Source organism: Vigna radiata, chromosome 9, assembly GCF_000741045.1.
Source record: "Vigna radiata var. radiata cultivar VC1973A chromosome 9, Vradiata_ver6, whole genome shotgun sequence".
Classification (NCBI taxonomy): domain Eukaryota; kingdom Viridiplantae; phylum Streptophyta; class Magnoliopsida; order Fabales; family Fabaceae; genus Vigna; species Vigna radiata.
In genome coordinates, this window is record NC_028359.1 from 10,135,713 (window position 1) to 10,147,370 (window position 11,658).

At 32.0% G+C, this 11,658-nt stretch overlaps 1 protein-coding gene across 1 annotated transcript; it reads left to right on the plus strand.

Moving 5' to 3' along the window:
• The first annotated feature begins 747 nt into the window (after positions 1-747).
• Positions 748-6,732, plus strand: LOC106774329 (uncharacterized protein At2g37660, chloroplastic). The gene is made up of 9 exons (XM_014661284.2): positions 748-1,088; positions 2,400-2,512; positions 2,902-2,955; positions 3,101-3,185; positions 3,393-3,498; positions 4,278-4,364; positions 4,491-4,588; positions 6,029-6,138; positions 6,365-6,732. The coding sequence occupies exons 1-9, from the start codon at positions 821-823 to the stop codon at positions 6,428-6,430; spliced, it is 987 nt and encodes a 328-aa protein (XP_014516770.1). The 5' UTR covers positions 748-820; the 3' UTR covers positions 6,431-6,732.
• Positions 6,733-11,658: the final 4,926 nt, after the last annotated feature.

The following is an 11,658-nucleotide window of genomic DNA, read 5'->3' on the forward strand; positions in this document are numbered from 1 at the left end:
TAGGAGTCAACTTTACTAGTTGTTTTAAATAGGAGTCAAAGTCAATAGTTTAAGTTATGTTATGTCGTCTAAGGTTCGAAATTCTATCCAAAAATTCAAGTGTTATATCAAATTGTTGGTCTAAATTATTTGAAAGATATTTATAAAAGGTATTCCAACATTAAAATTATCTTAACATTTAAGAGTTGATAATTAATGTAACAGTAAATATATGTAATTTATCTTGTTATTTTAAATTTTATTTATAAATTTTAAGATAAAATTAATTTTAAGATAAAATTAATTAATGTTGATCTAATTAAGATTCAATTATATATAATTATATTTTAATATTAAGTTGAGCTACATTAATATTAATATACTCAATCTAATTTTTGAAGGACTACCCAACAGAATTTACTTGTAACTTATTAAATAATTAATTGATAATCAATGACCCAACGGTCATACAATAATCTAACTTGTACATAGATATCTTGAAACACAAGTTATTTTCTATATAAATTAATTTTATATTTTCTATTTTCTAATACAAGTTTAGAGAAAAAGTAATGATTATATTTTTTCTCACAAAATTTTCCAAAATCTACAATTTGAGTTTAATTCCACTTCAACCAGTGTCTCCTAGAAGCTAGAAGGGAAAGTGAAAACACAGGAGTGGGACACGTGGCACGAATGTCCAACAACCAAACAATTTGGTTCAATTCTTCTGAGGTTCCCATTTAATTTATTAAAAATGAATAAAAATAAATCTTGTGGTGTCTAACTATAACAGTTGGATGCTCCAAAGGACGAACCTGTTGCGTTGTGTCTGCGTTTCATGGCTTCTGCAACTCTCATACTCCCTTTGGCCTTCGCCGGGCGGCACCATCACGGTGTTTCTCAGCGTCGACTTTTGTTCTCCGGTAAATTCCGTGACGGCCTTTCCCTCTCTTCTCCGGCTTCCAAGCGGAGAGTGTTGGCGAAAGCGCAGAACGCTGTAAACGAGGAAGTGGTTGAAACTCAAAGCTCGGAGTTGAAGAATGGCACCCAACGCACTCCTTCTTCCTCCAAATTGGTGCTTGTTGTCGGTGGCTCCGGAGGCGTTGGTAAACGCACAATTTATCTTGACTTATTATATTGCTTTTCAAGTTGTTGTTACCATATTTATTTGTTAAACACGTTGCTACTCTCAAAGTATGTTGAAATTTAATTGTAATTTTCTCGATAATATTAAGGCTTAACTAAAATTTGATTCCGTAGTTTTGTCAAAGTGGAATTTTGGTTTCTGTAAAAGTTTGTTTACACTTTTGAATCCTCCAGTTTTTCAAAATTAAACAATTTTGTTGAGGTTTCTCTGACCACAGTTGTGGTTAGATATGGATAACCTAGACCAAAGTTTCTTAATTTTGGAAAACTGAACAGCCAAATGTGCTATTAAATTTTCACAGGGAACAATATTGTACATTGACGAGACTATGAGAACCAAGGTTTTATATTTTATCTTTTTTTTATCAGGTGAAAAGTAAGAATATAACTGATAAAATAGCAATTAAGTCTATTTTGAATTTTGAAAACCAAATATAGATATAACTTTTCCTTTTTTCTAAAATAGGACAAATAAACCGGATGGAGGAAATATATTTTAGTTTTTGTATTTATTAAAACCAATGCGATTGCAATTATGGTTTTAAGGATTTGGTGGCGAGGATACAATGAGGTATGAGGGATGACAATGATTAGGATTTTGGCCTTCATAATGAAGGTGACGGTGGGGATGGTGGGAGACGAGGGAAAGCCATAGGATAAGAAGATCATATCTTGTTGATACACCAAACAACTGATTACATTGGGCTAGTATATAATTATTTTATTCTATCTTAACCATCAAACGGACAGTGGGTGTCAAACTTTTTCACCATTAGTCAATTAGAAATTATAGTCATGATCTTAAGTTGCACGTATTATAAAATCTTTTTTCACTTAGCCAATTAGAAATTATAGTTGTTTCACCCTTTAGTCTGCCTTAAGGATGAACATGGTGATATTTGAACCTGTAATTGACTAATTTGGTGATAAATGTTTGAAGGACTAATGCGGTAAAATGCCAATTTTGAGGGACTACTCTGGTGACAAACATCTTAGGAGGACCATTGTGGTGATACCCCCATTTTTAGAGAATGTAATTGAAGGTTTCTCTATAAGTAATTGAAATACTGCAATTAAATAAACATGAGTGTAATAGTAACTTCTGTTATTTGTGTATCCTTCCTTTTGTATTTGTAAGCCTTTTGGGATCCCACTTTTAGTGTTATTTTGTGCATCAAGATTAGTTCTATAAAATGTGGAAATGCATATATAATTCTTGGCAATAGTTTGCTTGGGGAAGATTGTGAAGCAGTTGTTCCCTTGCTATTCAGGGCAGCTGGTAGTTGCATCACTGATTCAGCAGAATATTAAGTCACGGTTGGTACTTAGGAATCCTGAGAAAGCCACAGAACTATTTGGTGAACAGGATAAGGAGAAACTGCAGGTACACCATCTACTCTTGATTAAGCAGTCAAAATGAAAATTTAACTGCTTAAGTAGTCCCTCTGGGGTATCAAATAGGTGTGACTCAGTTGACATTACACAATGAACCTGTTGGGTAGGACTTGGACTCAATTCTCACTAGACACGTTCTTGTAGAGGTTTTAGGAGTTTTAAGTGTGACTAATCTCTGGACAGAGGATTAGTCTCATAGTAAATCCGGAAGACCGAAGCTTCTGGAGATAATTCAGGGTCTCACTACAGTCAAAATAATTGCGATGGTTATCCAAAAATAAAAAAAGTTGTCCCTTTGAGGAGCAACAAACTATGTTCGTTTACTTTCATCCATTCTGGATTTTTTTTCTAGTTATATCAAGCTTCTGAACATAACAGGTATTCAAAGGTGACACAAGGAACCAGGAAGATTTGGATCCATCTATATTTGAGGTAAGCTCTTCAGAGTATTTTACAGAATAATACTTGTTTTGATCTGAACTATTTTCATTTTGATGATTCATTTCAGTCAGAAAGAAAATGTAGGAAATAATTTGCATTTCTTTTGCTTTTCTTGTTTTATTTACTTTCTTTTTAGGGTGTCACACACGTGATTTGCTGCACAGGAACAACAGCATTTCCTTCTAGGCGTTGGGATGATGATAATACACCAGAAAGGGTTGGTAAGAATCATGCCATGCATATATTGCAGCATTTGATGTCATAACTAGAATGAAATAGAAGATTAGTTATCTGAAGATTCAAGAGTGGAAAATGTAAGCATAATACTGATGCCTTTTATTGAAAGTTGCCTAAAACATAATCTTCATCTACTTTTCATGCACTTGTCGATATTTTTATTTTGATTTTGACTAATTTTTAATTTGAAGATTGGGTGGGAGTGAAGAATCTAGTATCTGCATTGCCTTCCTCAGTGAAGAGAGTTGTTCTTGTGTCATCAATAGGTGTTACCAAATTCAATGAATTGCCATGGAGGTAAGCATACCTCATTTTGCTCTTAAATGATGAAGTTTTTGTGGTATTGTATGTTGGCTTGCTAGAAAGTAGAATTTATTTTACTGGTAATTCAGAATAGAACCATTCTAAAATTATAGTGAGAAACTAATATATACTTTAAAACACTTTTCCATGATGGTATACAGACTTTTTCTATTGTTTTCAATTTCAAGTGTAAGGCAAAATGAAATTAGCTTGTGTTTATACTGTTATTGAAATTCCATAACTGGTTTTCAGTTGGCTATTATTGATTGACGATTTGGTTTCATTAGGTATAGTCAATGTTGTGCTCCAAACTTAAATAATCAAAATTATCTAACTTTTCCTAATTAATAATCAAGACTAAGACCCACCCTCATTGATAAAGATTTAGTTTACAATAGAACCAAATAGCATTGATTAATATATGTAGTCACTCCCACCTGGTGGGATAAGTCCTTGAAAAAAGGTTACCCCTAATTCTTTGTGTGGATGATTCCCCTGTTCATCCTTTTGAGACCGATGTTTGTGCTTTACACAGTTACTATGAGTCCAAACTGAGAAGTACCACTACTACTTATTCACCTCATCTTCATTTTAAATATTCATTCACTATTATAATTAGTACCTTTAACTACGTAAAATACTCTCTTTTTTCTCGGGTAAATAAGTTCCACATTTCCAGAAGATTGATTGTGTAATTATTTGATGAAACTTAGTATGTTCATTATGTTCCAAAACTTTTGTCACGGACTTGTCATTGTTCCTTTTTCATGTAGCATTATGAACCTATTTGGTGTGCTGAAGTATAAGAAGATGGGGGAGGATTTTCTGAGGAGTTCTGGCCTTCCATTTACCATAATCAGGTAAGGTGAAATTTTTGCGTGTTCTAAACCTAGTGTTAACACTTGATGAACATAAAGGTGGAGGACTTTAAATTTAAATTGTACGTCTTAAAATTTTGAAGTCTTCTCATATGACATGCATTTTAGACCTGGAAGGCTGACAGATGGACCATACACATCATATGATCTAAATACTTTGCTCAAAGCAACAGCTGGTCAACGACGAGCAGTACTTGTAGGTCAAGGTACGAGTAAAACTCATTTATAACAGTGGAACAACTCAAACATTTTTTTTTCTTTTTTGTTAATTTCCTAAGCAATGGTCACCTGAATCAATTAGCAAGATATACCAGATGTAAGATTGAATATTGGAATATATACTAGCATTCTAGAAAATCAGTAATTTGACTTGCTAGCTAGCAGTGTAGCTTGTTTCAAAGACAAAAGAAGAAATCAGATTCCCACCATTTTTGATCTACTGAAGCAGGAGCCTGAGCTGTGTTGAATTACCCTTGGCTAGATATCTAGATATATCACTGGGTGATGGTCTTGTTACAAGTGTTGTCCGTTAGTTACTCTTTCACAAGTCTATTATGATCAGTAACTGCTGCTAGGCGAGCCTAAAATTGAGTTCCATAGCTGATGGGAGAAAAAGATTTCTGGTGTTTTTGCTGTGTAACAGTTTGGTTGATTATTTCACCAACCAAAGTTTACTGCCCTAAAGTGTAATAAGAATTCTGATTGAACCACTGAGAGGGTGGAGTTGAATACGAAGAGTTTCAGTTGTGAACCCTAACAGATCTAGGAGATCAATGCTGCAATTGGAGTGAAGTCATAAGCCATCATATTACAAAGGAGCTAGCTGGATAGATGCAAGGTTGCTTACTTCCATCAGGAATAGCATTTTTTTTGTTGGAGGTAGAATAGGAAGCGAAGGCACTATCCGTGGTGGTGAAGCTAATAGTAGATCACGTGCTGCTAGTGGAACTGTGACAAATTGTTAATTAGGAAACTGAGAGGAACTTTCCTTCAAGTGAGACACAGAACTCAATTCAGATGTAAATTCTTCAACAAAGATGAAGGAGGATGGCTGAAATGCTAATTTAGCTGGAACTATATAAAGGAAAAATGCAGGAAAATGACTATGGTTTGTGTGGAATGGTGCACTATGTTCATGACCATTAAGAATGATCTTTGAGAACTCTTCGTTACATTTAAATGGTTGTTTCTGAGAGTACTTTCTCATAACTAAGGAATCTATATATGGCACATAGGAAAGGTGAGAGATCAGGTCAGGCTAAGGGTAATTCAACTCTAGGCAAAGGATATCACCATATCGTGTAAGTTGGCTCGTATATTGAAGAAAAAAAAGCAAACTGTTAACGCTTATACTATAACATATCATAAATATCATTTAACATCATGAATCATGTCTACCCTTGTTGGCACTGTATACGTACCCACTTATTATATGAAATATATTGTACAAAATGCTTGGGGAATAGGCATTTTTTTGGATGTATATGTTTCATCACTACACGTGAGATAGATATTGAAACTAGAAAGTTAGTTTGCCTTATTTGTGTTTCCCTTCGCATTTCAGATACATGACAAGGACTCATTTATGTTATACTTTTTACTTCTATTTTTATTTAAAGTCTTAAAAAATTGTTACGAGCTTTCAGGTGATAAACTAGTTGGCGAAGCCAGCAGAATTGTGGTTGCTGAAGCTTGCGTGCAGGCACTAGATCTTGAAGTCACTGAAAACCAAGTATATGAAATTAACTCTGTTGAGGTAATGTTTAAGTGGTACCTTTGGCATCGGCTATATAAGATGATAAATCTTTTTTTATTTTTAATAAGAAAGAATGCTATTGCATTGAGCATGTATTTTAATATAACTTTAACTATAATTTGTAATATACTGTAAATAAAAAGTGCATATTTGTTAGCCAATCATACTTTTAGTTATATATTCCTCATCTGTGCATATTGTGGATGCTAAACTGCATACATTTTAGGGGGAAGGTCCTGCAAATGAAACTAAGAAGTGGCAAGAACTATTTGAGGCTGCACAATCCAGCTAGCATTTCAAGCCATGGATACATCCAACATACCAAACACACCAACTAAAAAAGACGTGTTTAAAGAAGGAAAACAAAGGGGCAAGTCAGTCAAAAACCATTAAAAAAGAAAAAGATATGTAGCATAATTTTTCCTTCTGTTACTGTTATAAATATTTTGTAGCAATTTTATGTTGATATGAATTTATTAAGAGAAGAGTTATGTAACACATGTTGAAAGGGCAGAAGAGTCCAGTGCTAATACAACTCACCAAGGAGTGAGAAACACTACAAGAAACAAAATAACTAACTTCAGGTTGGAAGAATTCTATTTCCGTGGATTTGTTCCAATTGGGTCTTCTAATTTTAGAAGTGCTCAATTAGGTTTTTAATTTGATAAATTTGATTCAATAATATCCTTTCCATTAAATGCAATGGAAGGCGTTAAGTTTTTAAACAAGTAGCATGCTGAGACATCTTTTTATTTCTAAATGGCACAGTCTGAGCTTTATATGTGGATTTTTATAATTTTAAATTGTAAATTATAATAAAAGCAGAATTAATGATTTCTTTCACTTCCCTGTGTTCATTCTTCCCTCCTAATCTTTTGATTATTTCACCACTTTCCCAAACAACAAAACCCTAGATTCTTTATTTCGCTTAATTCTCTGAATTCTACACCCAAAAGGCAGAAGATACTCTAAATTTTCCAAAGTTTCAATTTTTTTCTTTCAATCATACCGGCGTTCTCTAATCACCTTATTTCTTGAACTGTTTATGCTGGGTCGGTGGAAAATTGGCATCTTTAGTCACGAATGGGTGTGGCTTAGTTCTATTCACCATTTTCCTTTTCAACATTTTTCCCTAAATCGGTTGAATTTTCATTATTATTGGTTTATCTTGAGATGAAACGTTTTTTTTTTCTTTGTTGCCAATCGGTTTCCAGTTACAACAACAATGTCAGATGATATGATCATTCATTTCCCGTCCAACTCTTCAAACCAATTTGATCATTCTCTGCCTACAAAGATTGCAAAGTTGGAAGCTCGTATGGTTGGTAAGGGTTCTTCAACCTCTTCTCAGTCCACAAACCCTAATTCCTCTAATTTCTCCAATTTCACAGTCCACGAACCCTAATTTCTCTAATTTCCCAAATTTTGTCTGACCTCAAAATAGGAAACATTGCTTTAATAAGTTATAATTATATTTCTAGAAATCATTAGTTCTGTTTTTATTATAATTCACAATTTAAAATGATAAAAATCTACTTATAAAGCTCATATTGTGCCACTTGGAAATAAAATAATGTCTCAACTTAATGTCGTTCATTGCATTTAACGGAAAAGATATTATTAAATCAAATTTATCAACGTTGCAACATTCTTTTTCTTTGATGTTTTTCTCAAGCTCTATTTTGGGAACATTACTCTGACCACCATAGGAATTACTCCTAGAATATTCCAGTTTTAATAATAATATAGTATTCCTTCCTTCTATATTTCTTAACTTGATTAACGCGATGTAGATATCTCTTGCGGATAAAAAAAGAAGTGATTTCATTCTTTTATATTTTTAGTAAAACTATTAAAAAAATTTCTTTTTTTCTTTTAAGTTTTACTTGTTTCTTCTCCTGTAAAGATAGTGAATAGAATGAATTATATTTTTTTCCATTAAAATTCAAAAAATGAACGTTTAAAAATCTTTAAAAAAACAAGTAAATAAATTTGAAACATATAAAATGCAGTTAATCATGCTGCAGAACAAGCTATTATTGCAAAAATTGGTGAATACAACTAACTATCATTAAGAATCTCATCCTTAAACTAAAATCAGACAAAGGGTGGAATACCATAAAGAGAGAGTGTACCCACTAAAAAATGCATATTTTAAGTATAATTTTTTTCTGCTATATCAGTGCTGTGATATCAGTACTGTTACAAGTTACTTTTGAATCTATTAAGAGAAGAGAGTTGCCAAGGAGGAAAACACATTTTTCAGAAAATTGATAGGTGACGATTGCTTATGTTAGAAAAAAAAAAACAATTTGGTTTGTCATAAACAATATTCCCATCAATTCAACATAAGAGCTCTTTTTTCACATTTAGTGTCTAGATAAGCGCTTATTGCTAGTATTACAAGCTTTGAAAGGATAATCTTTACTGTACAAATTAAGAAGACTAAAATCATATTTTTTTTTCAAAAATGAGAAACCAAAAGTGTATTTCTTTTATGTGTACGATTCAGAAGTGTACAATTTTATCCACCTTCACCATTCCCACATTATAGTCCAACGCATCTTCTGCCTTGGTTACATTGCACCATCAACTCATCGTTCCATGTTACAAGCATATAACAAAAGAATGACAATAAAAAAATATAGGATAAATAATGTCATTTGTTTTTATTTATTTTTTTAAGAAAATCTTAAATCGGTTTCTTTCTTTTATGTGTCTTAATTTGATTCATATTTTAAAAAATTTAATACAATTAGATTATTAGTAGGATTGTACCAATATCGTTAAAAATGTGTAATTGTGATTTTTTTATTTATTTTAATATTTTTAATTATTTTTATTATTTATTGTTTTAATTATTTTTATTATTTATTGAGAATAAAATTTCTTTTTCAGGATTGAACTTCAAATATCTCAAAATCTTCTTAATAACATCTATATGAAGCTTTAGTGAGTCATGTATAAATTGACTAACAACATTTATTATATGCATAGGTAATATCTAGATGTATATGAGACAAATAAACTAATTTTCCTACCAGCCTTTGGTATCTCCTTATGTTAAGGCTTGCTGAATTTGAGCATTAAAAGAGTTTATTAAAAGAGTTTATGATTTTGTTCAACTAATATATCAACTTATTTACTCCCGATCAGCCCAGTTTTCGATAGTAGGTCAATATTATATTTTCTTTGGCATCGAAAAATACCACAGTTTGACTTCGGTTGAGGAATTATTGAAACACAAGAAAACATTATAAAGGAAAGGGGAGGGGGACTTTGAATAGTGTTTTAAAAACTTTTTTGCAAAATAGTGTTTAATAACTTTTTCAGGGCTTAGACGGTGTACAATAGTTGTTATATGCTTGCGTGTTTAAAGAGCTTTAGGAAACATTTATAAGACAAAGTAATAACCCACATATTTTTATACTAGTTCGTTTCAACCTAAGCTACGTCTAGTTCTCTCTTAAGATCTCTTAAGGGTTCTACTAATCTTTAACAAAGATTACACGAAATTCACTACTCCTGATTTACAACGAGTATTAAACACTCTTGGTCTCAACACTAGTTAATTGACTAGATCATTTAACTCAACTAGGTTAAACACAAGGTGTTTTAATTCACTTCTGAATTTATAAAACAATCAAAATGATTTTTCAAACAGGATACAAATTTGATAACGAAAGCATTATACGATGTGAAGAAAGAGAGACAACATAAGAGTAAGTTTGTTTATATGCACGTATTCTTCGTGTCTTCTCTTCATGCGATCATCTATATATAACTTTCTTTGATAAAAATATGTTAGATTGAGAGTTGACTTGACTATGTTTTGTTTGAATTAATTTAAAAAAAATGAAACATAACTAAAAATACATTACACTAGATAATTAATTCTTTTCATATCTTTTATTTTCATTTCTTATATATCATATTGTGATCTCTAAAACAATAGAGATTGAAAAAGAAAATTCCAAAGATTAAAATATTGAAGATTAATTTTCTTAAACTTAAATATGCTCAAGGTTTTTTGAATTTTATTTTTCCTGAAACATGTTTAATTCTTTTCATCTATTTTTGAATCCCTATTTTTGTATATATAATAATAATAATAATAAATATAAATATAACTTATTAAATCATAATTAAATGAATAAAACATAATAAAAAAAACATAACTTTTTTAAAATACTTTCGTAATTATTAGTATCTTTTAATTTTTAATATGTAAAAATAATTTCCCATTTTATATACATATATCACGAATGATAAAAGATATTTGACAGGACTTTTTATTTTTACACTTAAATAACACGGTGGGTTCTAACTTTTTTTTAGTTTTATTAAAAGTAAAAGGTTAGTTTTGGAAAAGAAACTTGAAAAAAATCCATGTTATTGGAATGTTATTATATGTCGCGTGGGCCTGTGAACGTATAACTGCTCATTATGAATATTTATGTGTGTGGAGTGGAGAGAGAGTGAACTTCCAATGAGTATACATAATAAGTGAAATGGCACTAGCGCATATGGAGGATTGAAGAGAATGCAAGAAATGCAAATGTTTTATCAAAAGATAAAGGAAGCGCAAAAGGCAACGATGGAGTGGGAAGATTTCAAGAAGAACATGATGGAAAACTAGGCAAACATTCTCACAGAGTTTGACCTGTTAGGGAACAACTCCATCCATATCACAACTCGCTCCCATCCTCAATTTCTGAAAGAGATGATACAAATGGTGACTGACGCAAAAAGGTGGTTTGCGTTGTGCAAGCAAATCGGGAGGGAAACAACGTTTTGCATGAAATTGTGTTTTTCGAGAAGGCGAAGGAAATGGCTGAGGTTGTCTTCAAATTTGAAGAGTTGCTGATGGAGGAGTAGAGGCCATTGCTAGAGCTGAGAAACAACAAAGGGGAAAGCCCTTTGTTCGTCACTACCATGCATGGAAATCTCAAGATTCTTAAGAATATGGCTAAGCGTGTAGGCACCATGGACAATCTTCGAAAACATTTTCGTCGATCTGACAAATATAACGCCCTTCATGCCAGTGTCATTGGCCAACATTTTCGTATGTCTTTCATTTCTCTCTATACTTTCTTGTCTGACTGTGTTTGGAGTAAATTTGAAAACGTGTCCCTTAGTTCCAACTTACAATAATGTCAAATTTTATGTGTATACTTGTTGGATGTAGATGTTGCAATTTGGCTACAAAGAAAAGATGAAACACTTAATCTGGAAAGGATGAAAAGCAATTAACAAGTCTTCAATTACTTTCCAAAATGCCACAGGCTTTTCGAAACCATATTCAACTCGGACTTATCAAGAGCGTCATATATAACTGTACTTTTCCTATCTCTGTTTTCTTAAAATGCAGTTTTAAGAAAAAGAGCATAACTTATTTACAAATGTGTAATAAACTTTAAACTCACATGATGTCCTAATTATACCTAGAAACAACACAAAAATGATTCAGACATACCATTATGATCATTGATCAACGACTCATTTAGAAGACTAAAAAAA

What these genes read in the sequence shown, in the direction of transcription:
- LOC106774329 (XM_014661284.2), top strand. Translation starts at nt 821, where the DNA reads ATGGCTTCTGCAACTCTCATACTCCCTTTGGCCTTCGCCGGGCGGCAC. An exon ending in TTCAATGAATTGCCATGGAG is followed by an intron (nt 3,499 to 4,277) that starts GTAAGCATACCT and finishes TTTTTCATGTAG; the next exon opens with CATTATGAACCTATTTGGTG. An exon ending in ATGAAATTAACTCTGTTGAG is followed by an intron (nt 6,139 to 6,364) that starts GTAATGTTTAAG and finishes CATACATTTTAG; the next exon opens with GGGGAAGGTCCTGCAAATGA.